The sequence below is a fragment of the Palaemon carinicauda genome, chromosome 8 (genome assembly GCF_036898095.1).
Source record: "Palaemon carinicauda isolate YSFRI2023 chromosome 8, ASM3689809v2, whole genome shotgun sequence".
NCBI classification, from domain to species: domain Eukaryota; kingdom Metazoa; phylum Arthropoda; class Malacostraca; order Decapoda; family Palaemonidae; genus Palaemon; species Palaemon carinicauda.
In genome coordinates this window covers 112,160,687-112,176,900 of record NC_090732.1, presented here as the reverse complement: position 1 = coordinate 112,176,900, position 16,214 = coordinate 112,160,687, and the positions used below count along the sequence as shown (strand labels likewise).

At 33.0% G+C, this 16,214-nt stretch overlaps 1 protein-coding gene across 1 annotated transcript in view; it reads left to right on the top strand.

Moving 5' to 3' along the window:
* The first annotated feature begins 253 nt into the window (after positions 1 to 253).
* The window catches only part of LOC137644945 (prolyl 4-hydroxylase subunit alpha-1-like), a 64,767-nt gene continuing 48,806 nt past the window's right edge, over positions 254 to 16,214 (top strand). The window contains exons 1-5 of the mRNA XM_068377822.1: positions 254 to 552; positions 8,848 to 8,935; positions 11,433 to 11,592; positions 14,207 to 14,376; positions 15,017 to 15,139. Coding sequence (XP_068233923.1) covers positions 8,917 to 8,935; positions 11,433 to 11,592; positions 14,207 to 14,376; positions 15,017 to 15,139 — 472 coding nt within the window. The 5' untranslated portion in view covers positions 254 to 552; positions 8,848 to 8,916. The remainder of the gene's footprint in view (positions 553 to 8,847; positions 8,936 to 11,432; positions 11,593 to 14,206; positions 14,377 to 15,016; positions 15,140 to 16,214) is intronic.

The window sequence follows — 16,214 nt, the reverse complement described above, 5'->3', positions numbered from 1 at the left end:
CAAACGAAACACTAACAATAATAATATTAAGTTAATAGAAAATACCCTCACATTAATATTCCAATGCTTTGCTGAAGAGATAATATATGAAAACGATAAATCATTCAGCAAACTTCCATGTAATACGTAAGAACAGTTTTGGATTCGCAAACTACGAAACATAACACAGGTGCGAGTGTTGGTAAATGGGGGAACAACACCTGATGCTTTCCATCTCTCCCAACCAGGAGTGTTAGTTACAGTTACTGTTTCCTTTTACAAACAGTGCATCGTTTGACAAAGTTAGAACATACAACTTGGTTTCTTGTGTCCCGTGATTTTGTACTTGGACTTCTGCAATTCAGTTACCTAATCCTAATCATGCTTATTTACTAAACATGTCTTCATATTCTAATTAGATGCTTATTAATTCAAAGATGCAACATAATTGAGGAAGAAAAAAAGAAGGAAAATAAGGAGGAAAGCTTCTGTGAAACAGATGGAATTCATCTCATTCTGAAAGATAGTTACTTATAGAAAATTAACAAAAGCTATAATTCTTGTCCAAGAAAAGTGAGTATTTGTTTCTGTTATATAACACATATCTCGCTGATCATCTCCCCAGTATCTGTACACACATTCAGATAAACTTATAATCATGCACACATATATGCAGTATATATATATATATATATATATACATATATATATATATATATATATATACACACTTACAAGATTCTTTTGTATAATGTGGCATGAAGAGGCAAAACCTGATAAATGGGAGTTAGGAGTGTTGGTGATAATAGCAAAAAAAAAAAAGTGACTTGACTTATTGCAGTAATTACGGAGCCATAACACTTGCGTCAGTTGTTATAAAAATATATAATATGCTTATTCTAAAATGACTGAACAGAAAGATTGATGAAAAGCTGAGAGTTGAACAAGCTGGATTTCGAAAAGGTAGAAGTTGCACTGACCAAATTTTCATTTTGAGAATATAGAAATCAACTTTTGATGGCCTTTGCGGATTATGAAAAAGCCTTTGATAGTATGCACCAGCAAATTTTGCGGAGAGTCCTGCGTTATTGTGGAATTGCTCTTAAATATGTGAATTTGAATAAGTCTGTTCATGAGAATCGCAAGTGCAATATTAATGTTGGTGGAGTCCGCATTGAACAGCGGAGTACTCCTAGGGAATGTATTGTCACCTATGTTGTACTAGAAGAGTTGGAAGACCCAGGCTTACATGGTTGAGGACTATGAAGCACGAAATAAGAGATGATGAATGGAGAAGTATTGAATTAAGCTTAAAATAGAGACGACTGGCGAAATCTAACTGAGGTCCTTCGAGTCCATCGACGTAGGAGATGATGATGATGATATCATACACCTTCAAGGGGGTGGCACCAAACGGGTACAGTTTCTGGATTGTTAGTTCCATGCAAGTCTCCTTCACTCTAGTTAGAGGACAATAAGCTAGGATTTATCCATGATATACCAAGCATGAGTCAAAAGATGTACCGCTCAGACTCAGCCTCGTATTGGCAGATTTTACCATTCAGAGGTAGCAGGGCGGTAGGATAAAATACAAAATTTCTTTCAATATATTTCTTTCTCTTTATATAGAAAAATGTGATGAGGTTGTTAGGCTATGGCCTGTCCTATAAGGAGGCTTATGAAGGTTTTTGCTGATCAGACCTAATATCAGTGATGGAGGAGAATTCTTATCAATTTTTATTTTTCTTTCTTGAAACAACACTCAAGCACGTCTACCCTTTCTCGTTAATACATTGATCTATTTATGCATTAATAATGAATAACTAGTAGATTATTCATTATATGTATTTAGTTATTTTAACATTTCCATTCTCCATAGCATTGACCAAATTCCCCCATATACAATATTTTCTTTCCTTATGGATTTCATAGTCTCTGAATGCTTCATCGAAACTTCCTTAATTTGGATTCACTAAGATTACAATAATCTTAGCAACAACAATAATAATAATAATAATAATAATAATAATAATAATAATAATAATAATAATAATAATAATAATAATAATAATAATAATAATAGGAGTACTTTGTAGAATCTATAATGAAAATTCAAGGACTTTGCTAGAATGGATTAAGATGATATATATAAGGGCCTAGCAATGCAGAGGAACGAGAGATCCAGCCTGACCCTCTAATAGAGCCAACGTCCGCCAGTCCTCTCTTCAACATCTATTCAGCCACTACGTATTTCCTCTCCAACGTGCATAGTGTTTCCTCTCAAATGTGCATAGTATTTTCTCTCAAATATGCATAGTGTTTGTTCAAACATTGGAATTTTTCTAATTTTGATTTTGAAAGAAAAGAAGTGTATTTTTGAATATAGTTTACATCACAAAATTTATTAATTGGTTTTTGTGACTAGCACTGTGAGATTTGGTTAAAAAGTGAAGTGTATCTATTTTTGCTTAACCGTTTGGTAACCTGTGGATATCGAAAAATGGCTACTAAGACTTTTTGATGGCAACTATCCATACGAAAATGGATATGAATATAGTTCATATAACACCCATCAAACCCTGTGAAAATAATCTGGATATCTGTAAAACTCAGGAAGTAGTTATCTCCTCCTTATATATACTGTACATACATATATACAGTATATATATATATATATATATATATAATCCCTTAAAATTTGGTCTGAATATATTTATTGGTATAGGTGTTATTGACTTCGCCGCCGAAAATATCAGCTGCTCCCCCCTCCCCAAACCCCGCTCAGAAAAATATTGTTAGGGAATGACTGGGCTACCGGTTGGGCGAGATAGCTTGAAAAAATAAATAAATAAATAAATAAACAAATAAAATTGGCATTTCATGTAAGGTCAGGTCACTCACTTCGTTCACGACAATAATAATAATAATGATAATAATAATAATAATAATTATTATAATTATTATTATTATTATTATTATTATTATTATTATTATTATTATTATTTTAACATTTCTATTCTCCATAGTATTGACCTGTATAAAAAATCCTGTGAGACGTTATCAAAAAGATGGAGCTGGGGGGAGAGTGACTGCTCCCCGCACTATAGTTTTGGGGTGTTTGAATGTGCGTGGATGTAGTACGATAGAGAGTAAAAGATGTGGGATTGGAAGTATGTTTAGAAGTAGAGGGATGGATGTATTGGCCTTGTGTGAGACAAAGATGAAAGGAAAGGGTGAAGTGATGTTTGGTGAAATGTCTGGTAGAGTGTCTGGGATTGAAAGGGGAAGAGCGAGAGAGGGTGTGGCTTTATTGCTGAGTGAATGGATGACAGGTAAAGTAGTGGAATGGAAGGAGATATCATCTAGGTTAAATTGGGTAAGGGTTAGGTTGGGTAGGGAATGTTGGGCGTTTGTCAGAGCGTATGGGCCAGGTAGTGAGAAAGGTGAAGAAGAGCAGAATGAGTTCTGGAAGGAATTAACTAGGTGTGTAGAAAGACTGGGTAGAAGGAATTATGTAGTTGTCATGGGTGACTTAAATGCTAGAGTGGGCGTTGGAGAGGTAGAAGGTGTCATTGGGAAGTATGGCGTACCAGGTGAAAATTAAAGTGGTGAGAGACTGGTAGATATGTGTGTTGAACAAGAGATGGTAATAAGTGCTAGATTAAAATAAGTATACATGGGTAAGAGTGGCAAATGGAAGAGTAGTAGAAAGGGCATTAATGGATTATGTGTTGATAACTAAAAGAATATTTGGAAGATTGAAAGACGTGCACGTGTTTAGGGGTATGGCTAACGGTATGTCTGATCATTTTTTTGGTGGAAGGAAAATTAGTTGTAGCAAAAGAGTGGAGGAATAGAGTAAGTGGATGTAAAAGGGAGCTAGTGATGGTTGAAGAGCTAATAAAAACCGGGGGTAAAAAGTAAATATCAGGAAAGGTTGAAAATAGCATATGACGAGGTGAGAGTAAGAGAAACTGGTAATTTAGAGGAGGAGTGGAAGTTAGCAAAAGAAAATTTTGTTGGGATTGCAAGTGATGTAAGTAGCAAGAAGGTTGTTGGAGGCAGCATGAGGAAGGGCAGTGAATGGTGGAATGAAGGAGTGAAGGTAAAAGTGGAAGAGAAAAAGAGGGCTTTTGAAGAATGGCTGCAGAGTAATAGTATAGAGAAGTATGAAAAATATAGAGAGAAAAAAGGTGGAAGTAAAGCGCAAGGTACGTGAGGCAAAGAGGGCAGCTGACCTGAGGTGGGGTCAGGGACTGGGTCAGTCATATGAAGAGAATAAGAAGAAGTTTTGGAAAGAAGTGAAGAGAGTAAGGAAGGCTGGCGCAAGAATTGAAGAGACAGTGAAAGATGGAAATGGAAGGTTGTTAAAAGGAGAGGAGGCAAGGAAAAGGTGGGCGGAATATTTTGAAAGTTTGCTGAATGTTGAGGAAAATAGGGAGGCAGATATAATTGCTGTTCCAGGTGTTGAGGTGCCAGTGATGGGAGATGAGAATGAGAGAGAGATTACAATAGAGGAAGTGAGGAGAGCACTAGATGAAATGAGAGTAGGAAAAGCATCTGGTATGGATGGTGTGAAAGCTGAGATGTTGAAGGAAGGGGGGTGTGACTGTACTTGAATGGTTGGTGAGATTGTTTAATATGTGTTTTGTGTTGTCAATGGTACCAGTAGATTGGGTTTGTGCGTGTATTGTACCACTATATAAGGGTAAGGGAGATGTGCATGAGTGTTGTAATTCAAGAAGTATTAGTTTGTTGAGTGTAGTTGGAAAAGTGTATGGTAGAGTAATGATTAATAGGATTAAGGATAAAACAGAGAATGCAATTTTGGAAGTACAGGGTGGTTTTAGAAGAGGTAGGGGTTGTATGAATCAGATTTTTACAGTTAGGCAAATATGCGAGAAATGTTTAGCAAAAGGTATGTTGCATTTATGGATCTGGAGAAAGCATATGATAGAGTTGATAGGGAAGCAATGTGGAATGTGATGAGGTTATATGGAGTTAGTGGAAGGTTGTTGCAAGCAGTGAAAAGTTCTACAAAGGTAGTAAAGCATATGTTAGAATAGGAAATGAAGTGAGCGATTGGTTTCCGGTGAGAATGGGGCTGAGACAGGGATGTGTGATGTCGCCGTGGTTGTTTAACTTGTATGTTGATGGAGTGGTGAGAGAGGTGAATGCTCGAGTGCTTGGACGAGGATTAAAACTGGTAGACGAAAATGATCATGAATGGGAGGTAAATCAGTTGTTGTTTGCGGATGATACTGTACTGGTAGCAGACACAGAAGAGAAGCTTGACCGACTAGTGACAGAATTTGGAAGGGTGTGTGAGAGAAGGAAGTTGAGAGTTAATGTGGGTAAGAGTAAGGTTATGAGATGTACGAGAAGGGAAGGTGGTGCAAGGTTGAATGTCATGTTGAATGGAGAGTTACTTGAGGAGGTGGATCAGTTTAAGTACTTAGGGTCTGTTGTTGCAGCAAATGGTGGAGTGGAAGCAGATGTACGTCAGAGAGTGAATGAAGGATGCAAAGTGTTGGGGGCAGTTAAGGGAGTAGTAAAAAATAGAAGGTTGGGCATGAATGTAAAGAGAGTTCTATATGAGAAAGTGATTGTACCAACTGTGATGTATGGATCGGAGTTGTGGGGAATGAAAGTGATGGAGAGACAGAAATTGAATGTGTTTGAGATGAAGTGTCTAAGGAGTATGGCTGGTGTATCTTGAGTAGATAGGGTTAGGAACGAAGTGGTGAGGGTGAGAACGGGTGTAAGAAATGAGTTAGCGGCTAGAGTGGATATGAATGTGTTGAGGTGGTTTGGCCATGTTGAGAGAATGGAAAATGGCTGTTTGCTAAAGAAGGTGATGAATGCAAGAGTTGATGGGAGAAGTAAAAGAGGAAGGCCAAGGTTTGGGTGGATGGATGGTGTGAAGAAAGCTCTGGGTGATAGGAGGAGGATAGATGTGAGAGAGGCAAGAGAGCGTGCTAGAAATAGGAATGAATGGCGAGCGATTGTGACGCAGTTCCGGTAGGCCCTGCTGATTCCTCCAGTGCCTTAGATGACCGTGGAGGTAGCAGCAGTAGGGGATTCAGCATTATGAAGCTTCATCTGTGGTGGAATTGTGGGAGGTTGGGCTGTGGCACCCTAGCAGTACCAGCTGAACTTGGCTGAGTCCCTGGTTAAGCTGGAGGAACGTAGAGAGTAGTCCCCTTTTTGTTTTGTTTCTTTGTTGATGTCGGCTACCCCCCAAAATTGGGGGAAGTGCCTTGGTATATGGATGGATTATTATTATTATTATTATTATTATTATTATTATTATTATTATTAGAAAAGGGAGGAAAAGAAGATGTAAACTTGAATTTTCTTCCACAAGTCAATAGTATTAGATCATGTCTTATTAGAAATTCAAATCAATGGCTTTACTGGACTCTAAAATGAAGCCCCTAACAAAAAGAAGAGTCACTTGTAAGAATGTCATGAAGGAGTGTATCCTATTAATCTTTTGCTGACATGATCCTTGTGTCTAGAGTAAATAATCTATAAAAAGAAAACCCGGTGATTTGATGTCAAAAGTCTAAGGAATGATGTGAAGGATGTAAGCATTTTTTTTAATATAAAATCAAAGAATAAACTTCTATAATACATAAAGATGATATGGTATTAGATACAGCAAGAATCTGTAGCAAGAAATGAAGTATGAATTATTCTAAAGCATGAAAGGACGAGTTTGATGATGGAATCAAAAGAATTTTATTAATAATGTGATTTAGTTAATAATGGGGGGTTTCCTTATCAAGAAGAAAGGGAATACAAGCAAATGCTTTCACTATATTGTCTATCAGTAGGAGGGTTAAATCAGAAATCACAGATTTATTTTTTATGAATCATTTCCTATTTTTCGTGTCTAATTACGCTTGAAATTATCGATTATCTTTCATACCTAATGAGACTTGAAATTATCGATTGTTATATTTCATGTCTAATGAGCCATGAAATTATAGATTGTTATTTTTCATGTCTAATAAACCTTGAAATTATCGATTATTTTCCATGTCTAATAAGCCATGAAATTATCGATTGTTATTTTTCATGTCTAATGAACCTTGAAATTAACGATTATTTTTCCTGTCTAATGAGCCTTGAAATTATCGATTGTTATTTTTCATGTCTAATGAGCCATGAAATTATCGATTGTTATTTTTCATGTCTAATAAACCTTGAAATTATTGATTATTTTTCATGTCTAATGAGCCTTGAAATTATCGATTGTCATTTTTCATGTCTAATAAACCTTGAAATTATCGATTATTTTTCATGTCTAATGAGGCTTGAAATTAGCGATTGTTATTTTTTATATCTAATGAGCCATGAAATTATTGATTATTATTTTTCATGTGTAATGAGCCTTGAAATTATCAATTGTTAGTTTCCATGTCTAATGAGCCATGAAATTATCGATTGTTATTTTTCATGTCTAATAAACCTTGAAATTATTGATTATTTTTCATGTCTAATGAGACTTGAAATTATCGATTGTCATTTTTCATGTCTAGTAAACCTTGTAATTATCGATTATTTTTCATGTCTAATAAACCTTGAAATTATCGATTGTTATTTTTCATGTCTAATGAGGCATGAAATTATCAATTGTTATTTTCCATGTCTAATGAATCATGAAATTATCAATTGTCCTTTTTCATGTCTAATAAACCTTGAAATTATCGATTATTTTTCATATATATTGAGCCTTGAAATTATCAATTGTTTTTTTTTTTTTTCATGTCTAATGAGCCTTGAAATTATTAATTGTTATTTTTCATGTCTAATAAACCTTATGTCTAATGAGCCTTGAAATTATCGATTGTTATTTTCCATGTCTGATGAGCCTTGAAATTATCAATTGTAATTTTCCATGACTAACGAGCCTTGAAATTATCGATTGTTATATTTTATGTCTAATAAACCTTGAAATTACCGATTATTTTTCATATATATTGAGCCTTGAAATTATCAATTGTTATTTTTCATGTCTAATGAGCCTTGAAATTATTAATTGTTATTTTTTAAGTCTAATAAACCTTGAAATTATCGATTATTTTTTATGTTTAATGAGCCTTGAAATTATCGATTGTTGTTTTTCATGTTTAATGAGGCTTGAATTTATTGATTATTTTACATGTCTACTGAGCCTTGAAATTGTCGATTATTTCTTCATGTCTAATGAGCCTTGAAATTGTCGATTATTTTTTTATGTCTAATGAGCCTTGAAATTATCCATTACTTTTCATGTCTTATGAGCCTTGAAATTATCGATTGTTATTTTTCATGGTTAATGAGGCTTGAATTTATCGATTATTTTTCATGTCTACTGAGCCTTGAAATTGTCGATTATTTTTCATGTCTAATGAGCCTTGAAATTGTCGATTATTTTTCATGTCTAATGAGCCTTGAAATTGCAGATTATTTTTCATGTCTAATGAGCCTCGAAATTGTCGATTATTTTTCATGTGTATTGAGCCTTGACATTATCGATTGTTGGTTAATAATAAAGAAACGGATAAATAGTCTGAATTCGATTGTAAGTAAAGCTGAAAATCAAACCATCTCCTTTGTCTATGTATTAATATATGTTGAGGGGAACTGACAATGCAGACAGAAATGCATATAAACTTGCATAAACTATCATACTTCACATATATAAAAAAGGCCCATATTGTGAGAATACCGTTCAATTATTATAGCAAAGAGTTACAGCAAATCCATTCAGTGTAAACGTCTTATAAAGCACATTAATTTGATATATTGAACGACTACTGCTTTGGGGTTAATTTAAATGACTGACACCGTGGCATTAATTTAATTCTTTAATTTCAGAGCTTCTTTCCATTGGACCAGAATTCGAGAACTATTTATATAATTTAGGACAAGAAAATTAACAGGAAAATGATGCTCATTATTCTAGGTAAGTGTTTTCATATATATATATATATATATATATATATATATATATATATATATATATATATATATATATAAATATATATATATATATATATATATAAATCTTTTCATAAGTTATGTTAGCGTAAGTGCTAAAGGTAAACCTTAATGACGTCTTACTTCATCAAAATATGGATAATATTTTTTTCATATTTATGCTCTTCTGTTTGTAAAATGTAATTAGAGTATAAATAAAAATACTATTATCATCTTAGTTTTTACAGTTCAAGAGAAAATCTTAAGCTTGACACGCTTCAATCCTTTCCTAATCAGCTTTCATTGACAATTTAAACTTTGATGAAATTTAATGCTACAATTCAACCATAAAAAAGACCCTGTCTGCTGAAATGTTGCATCCCTGTTTTTCTTTCAGAAAATGCAGAAATGCTTACTTAAAAGTTTTCCGATTATTTACAGTGTTATACTACTATGATCTCAAATATTTATAGCCCGTCACTTCATGAAAAGATTTATTTACCACTCCTCCACTCACTCACTGTCCATAATTACTCATATATCCTTCCATAAAATTATTAAAAACTCAATTTTTTTGCAGACACAAGATTTTGTTACAGTTTTCATAAAACCAGGAAAAATTGTTCATAAAGATTGTTAGTTTCAACGAAATCCTCGTTAAAGTATGCCTCTTCTAATTGCTATGTCAGTATGCTAATATATGCACATGGGAATGAGTGATGACCTGTGCCTGATGAAGGCAAACAAGTCTGATTGGCTCTTTCACATCAGTGACAAGAAAGTGTCAAACTGAGTCGCAGATCAATGTAAATATTTTACAAAGTATCATTCCTGTGATTAACCCTTTAGTCGGCACATATAGAGATACTACCTCTTGAGGGATGTTGAGTCCTTTGACTGGCCAGAAAGTACTACATTTGATCCCTCTTTCTGGTTACGGCTCATTTCCCCCTTGCCTACCCATACACTGAATAATCTGGCCTATTCTTTCAACATTCTCTTCTGCCTCATACACCTGACAACACTGAGATTACCAGACAATTCTTTTTCACTCAAGGGGTCACCTACTGCACTATTATTATTCAATGGCCACTTTCCTCTTGGTAAGGGTAGAAGAGACTCTTTAGCTATATTAAGCAGCTCTTCTAAAGGAAGGAAACTAAAATTAAATCGCTGTTCTCTAGTTTTGAGTAGTGCCATAACCTATGTATGGTCTTCCACTCTCTTGAGTTAGAGTTCTCTTGAGATAGAGATATGGTAAGAAAAGATGCTTTGATTTTTTCTGCATTTAATGTGATTTTTGTTTCCAGAGGTACGAGTTTGTACTTACATTTGTAAAATAAGGGCCTCTCGAAGTGGCCTTAGCATCTTTTAGGCCCTATTACGATACATAATCTCGGACTTCGATAAAGTACACGTGTTCTGCAAGTTATAATTATGTAAACATCAATATACAACCTTACCTTAACTTTTCATCGATAAATGCGAGGACAAAATGCTCCAATAAATGATAGTTTATGCTTGAGGAGCAATATATATAACATATGCTTCTTGTTTTACATATGGCGATGGAGTGCTACAATGGTTTTTAAGACTTGAGTTAGCGTTATCAGATTATTATATCCCAAATTCCCTTTGAAATGCATGGAAATATAACATAATCATGAGCTTGAATGAAAATAAAAACACTAGTACGTTTTTTTCAATGGTAAATTTTGTTTTATTCATAGTATAGTATATATTTGTATCATGCTTGATAAGAAAAAAAAAAAAAAAAAAACATCCATCATAGTTTGAAAAGAACACCGACTTGCGTAAGCAAGAAGCAGAAGACAAGAACAGCGCCACCTGTTACGGATGCGCCCTACTACAGCAGCCAAATGCTCACAGAAATCCAAGCTACGTTCCTGTATTTCCTTTACTGTCTTTGCTAATTGGCTAAGTAGAGACTTGAAGTGTACTTCTTTGGCTAAAACCACATGGTGTGTACGACATGCAGTGTGTATTCATTAGAATTGTAAATATGATAAAAAAAAATGTACCCCATACGGGCTACTTGCCTGCTAAAAGGTTATTCTACAAATCCGACTGGTATCCTGTTTTGATGTTTGCACTTGCAAATTTATATCTTCAAAATGGTACAATAGACTAATTTTTCTATTTACCTACCTCTCACGTAAGAAATTATTACTCTATAATCAAGACGAAGACGTTCTATATAATTTATTCATCCTCCGACAATGATAAAAGGATTGCCATTTAATACTGGGCTTCCCACACTGCACATGCATAAAAACTTGAAATTGTTTTTCTCCACATTTCTTCTCTGAAATTTTGCAGTATATGCCTGTTCATTTTCATATCCAGACAGGAATTTTATGCTCAATTTGAAAACATTTTAAAGCATTAAACGTCATGGAAAATATCAGGAAATATTATGCAGTCATGAAATTTACACCAAATAAACGTTTAACTCATTTCAGGTATTCTGACGATTTCTCAAATGTGTGGTTTTGTGGGAGGTCATGGCGCTTCGGGTGAAATCTATTCTTCGCTATCCCACATGAAAGACCTATTCATTTTCGACAACAAGGTCGGAGAGATCTTAGAATCCTTACCACAACATGTTCCAGAAGTTGCCAGGTAATCCACAGGTTTCTAAAACACTAAGAATTACACAGATTTGCATTCGTATATAGTCACGTATTATTGTAAAAAAAAGTATAACCCGACATCTGAATTATTTTTAGACTTATGGTACTGGAAACACGTGCTTACTCTTAAATCAGAAGTGACAATCTAACATAGAAAACTTGAAGAATTTAGACTTGGATGCTTTGTACAGTTTAATATCCACTCCTCGCAAAGGGGGAAATTTTGGAATCACGATGACAAAGATTAATGTTGGTAAGTACAGAAAATGCGAAAGTGAAGATAACACTTATATAAATGGTCAGGTGGAATGAAAGGCAAACTTTATTTGTTCGGAAAAAACTGATGAGTGTTTTGTAATAAAGGAATAATTCTGTTTAATAATCGAAAATTGGCTCTGTAATTTTCCATTTTATCCAAAATAAGAACAATGTCTAGAAAAAGGAAAGGAATACTCCAAAAGGAGAAAAAGAATGAAAGAGTTGTCCTTGTCCTCATTCACCACCGATTCTTTCATCAATGCTATTTTGAGTCATTTAATTGGAGATTCTCTCACATTTCTATATTTGGGGTATTCTGGTTTTTTTCTAACTTGTCCTTGAGTGATTACTTTTATCCCATTGAATAGTGAATGTTATTTATATGCCCTAAATTCCTATCTGCAAGACTTCAAATTTACAATCACAGTTGGCATTTCAAATACCCGTTTGGACAATTCTCCTATATTTTGATGGTTCTTCCATTGCCACCCTCATCAAAGGACTAAAACTAAGGCAATTCATTTGATAACGATCCCCCACTTTCTTCATCTCTCGGTCAAAACCATCTCTGGAACTAAGTGGCTTATTACCTGCTTTGTTACATACAACATTCTAATTCGTTTCGCGGTGCTCAAGAGCAGGGTTTCTTATCTCTGGTGGCCTGAGAACACCAGCTAAACTTCTTTTTCTCACGCAAACTCAGTAAAGATTCTCTTATTATCTGGTATTCTATTTTCTTCTATCTTCTTATATTGGGTAAGACTCATAAGCTCCTATGGAGGTTGATTATATTTGCATTACATTTTTCTTGGTTTCCCTGAGGTGGATTAGAAAAAGATGTTACGCTGCCTTTCCAATGCTCTTTCTTTTCAAGTATAGAGAAAGAGAAATGGGGTTATCAGAAAAGTTAAAATTGAATTATTACAAATCGAGAATAATAATTTGATTGGATGAGCCTCTCAATTTCAAGAATTTAACTCTAAATGAAAAATTAATATATGGCAACGTATATATATATATATATATATATATATATATATATATATATATATATATATATATGTGTGTGTGTGTGTGTGTGTATATATATATATATATATATATATATATATATATATATATATATATATATATATATTCATTGAATACCTATCTAGACAGCAAATATCATAGGGTATTTAATATATATATATATATATATATATATATATATATATATATATATATATATATGTATGTATATATATATATATATATATATATATATATATATATATATATATATATATACATATATATACATATATATTTATATATTCATTGTAATACCTATCTAGACAGCAAATATCATAGGGTATTTAATATATATATATATATATATATATATATATATATATATATATATATATATATATGTATGTATATATATATATATATATATATATATATATATATATATATATATATATATATATACATATATATACATATATATTTATATATTCATTGTAATACCTATCTAGACAGCAAATATCATAGGGTATTTAATATATATATATATATATATATATATATATATATATATATATATATATATTAAATACCCTATGATATTTGCTGTCTAGATAGGTATTACAATGAATATATAAATATATATGTATATATATACATACATATATATATATATATATATATATATATATATATATATATATATATATATATATATATATATATATATATATATATATATACTGTATATTAAATCCCTTATGATAATTCCAGTCTAGATATGTATTGCAAAAAACAGAACGTTATTGAAGTGAGCCCAAGTGCAAATGCATAAGTATCCAGAATTGATGATTATGTAGTTCTTGTTTTGCTTTACGTATACAGTATGTGTTTTTTTTTTTTTTTTTTTTTTTCGTCCTCGTTGAAATACAAATTTACTGTATTATCATTTTGCATATGTTTAAAAATTAAGCAGCGAAGTTATTCGTAAGTAGGACGTTAGCGAAAGTTCCAAAGTATCTAGTAATAGGTATAAAATCTATTTATTATATGCGTTTAAGCTTTCATCCAACATAATTACTGAATAGATTGCATTTATTAATAATATTATTTTTAGATTTATTAATTTTCTAGCCCACATGCATCAGGAAAGTTCCGTCTGTCCTTTATAAATCTGAATGACTTCAAGATAGAAAGTAATACTACTTCTGGAACTAAAGAAATTAGGAGTATCCATGAAAAATTTTGATATGTTATTATTAGCATTAAATTAGCAATTGTAAAAGCTTATCTGGCTGACAATTATGTTTTTTTCTTTGATTTTTTTTTTTTAGATACAAGGACTCCTACAACTCTCTTTCCCAAGATGTCCAGGCCTTAGGAAAGGGGGATTACCTCAGCACGGCCATCACTGGAAATCCCATTCTTTTGTTTACCCTCATTAAGAGGCTCGTGTTGTTTTGGCCAACCATGAAGAGAGTGATTGCACATTCGCCTCAATTCAGTAAGCAATTTGGCCAGTTGTTTATTTGCCCCCGGAGGCAAAAAGGTTTTAAAATTATTTCTTTATTACTTCCGTTCTGCTGACGAAGTGAATCAAGATTAATAGGACGTTTTGAAAATATGTTGTCCCTAAGTTTGATGCAATCATGTATATAAATTTATACTTAATTATATCTGTAATTTCTTAATAAGGAATTTTATCTCAGCATCAAACTACATTAGTATCCTTATATTGATACAAAGTCTAATATAAAATTAAATGAAGGAGGTATTTGGCATATCTAGATTGTTCGTATAGATAAATAAATTATTCTGTGGATCCGTGTTGCTAGACCGATTTTCATTATTTTGACCATTCATGGGGCATTCTTTATAGTTTTAAACTAACAAGCATGTATCCTGGCTCTTTTCAGCATCTTGTAATATATTCTGTTTTCACACATTTTCCTTTTGTATTCTGTAGAGTAACTCAAATTTTTCAAGCTTAAACAATATCAAACGCTATAGCCTTCAGATGAAACTGTAAGTATATTGTGGATATTCTAGACTGGAACGCTGGGTATCATGTAGTTATTAGCCTTCAGTTGTATAGAAATCTTTATAATTCTAACTGCGCTTGTAACATTTTCTGTTCTTTACAGATCCCAATTGTACCGATTTATACGACAAGTGCAGCATTTGGGCCGACTTGTTAGAATGTAAACTCAATCCGGAATTCATGATGGCCTATTGTAAGACTTCCTGCGGGGTATGCGGTGGATCAGGTAATTACTATGAGATGTTCGATACAAATATTCGTATAAAGTGAAACATTTATTGAAAAGACAAACACATATATATGTATAAGCATAAAAACAATGAAAATACCCAACTTGATATGACTATTTATTTAAGGAATTGAGGATCCTATTAATACACTAATAGAATAATAGGAAAACGGGCGAATATTGTATTTCAAAAGTAAAGAGGCTTAGTAAAGCTATTTAACCTTAGAAATTACCTCTTCATTTCATGATTATGACCAATACCCTTCAGGAATTCCATAGGATCTAATGATTTAATTTCTTTTATTCATTTTCTTTTTTCGTTAGTCAGCATCTCTATATTTTCTTAGCTTTTTCGATGGTGGATGTCCAGCGATCCATTTTTTTCGAGAAATGCATCACGTCCTTTCTGAACAATCCTTAAAGCATCAATAAATTTCCAGATTGAAAGATGATGAATTCCTCCCTCATATTATAAACGTCAATTGGCAGTTTAGGTGTGATTGTAAGTGCGATCTTCATTAGTTGGTTTATAAAGGTCATTCTTACATTTCGACGCCTATTTAGTCGCACAGTATAATGATCCTCAAGCCAATGGAACAAGGCTATCAGTTCATCAGGAAGAACTACTGCTAGGGTGTCCATGTATCCATCCATCTTATCTAGTGAATTAATGGCGAATCCTATAATCATTTCAGCCCACAATTCAAAATCAGAATCGGTTTTATAGAGATTTGATTACTCAGTGAAACAAGATATCAGTGTATGTTTTGTGCATGAAATACTAATTTGACTACGAAAAGAGAGAGAGAGAGAGAGAGAGAGAGAGAGAGAGAGAGAGAGAGAGAGAGAGAGAGAGAGAGAGAGAGAGAGAGAGAGAGAGAGAGAGAGAGAGAGAGAGAGAGAGCAAATTTCACCATAAATAGTAATCTGACGATTGTATTATTATTATAATTATTATTATCATTGTTATTACTTGCTAAGCTACAACCCTAGTTTGAAAAATAGGATGCTATAAGCCCAGGGGCCCCAACAGGGAAAATAGCCCAGCGAGGAAAGGAAACAAGAAAAAATA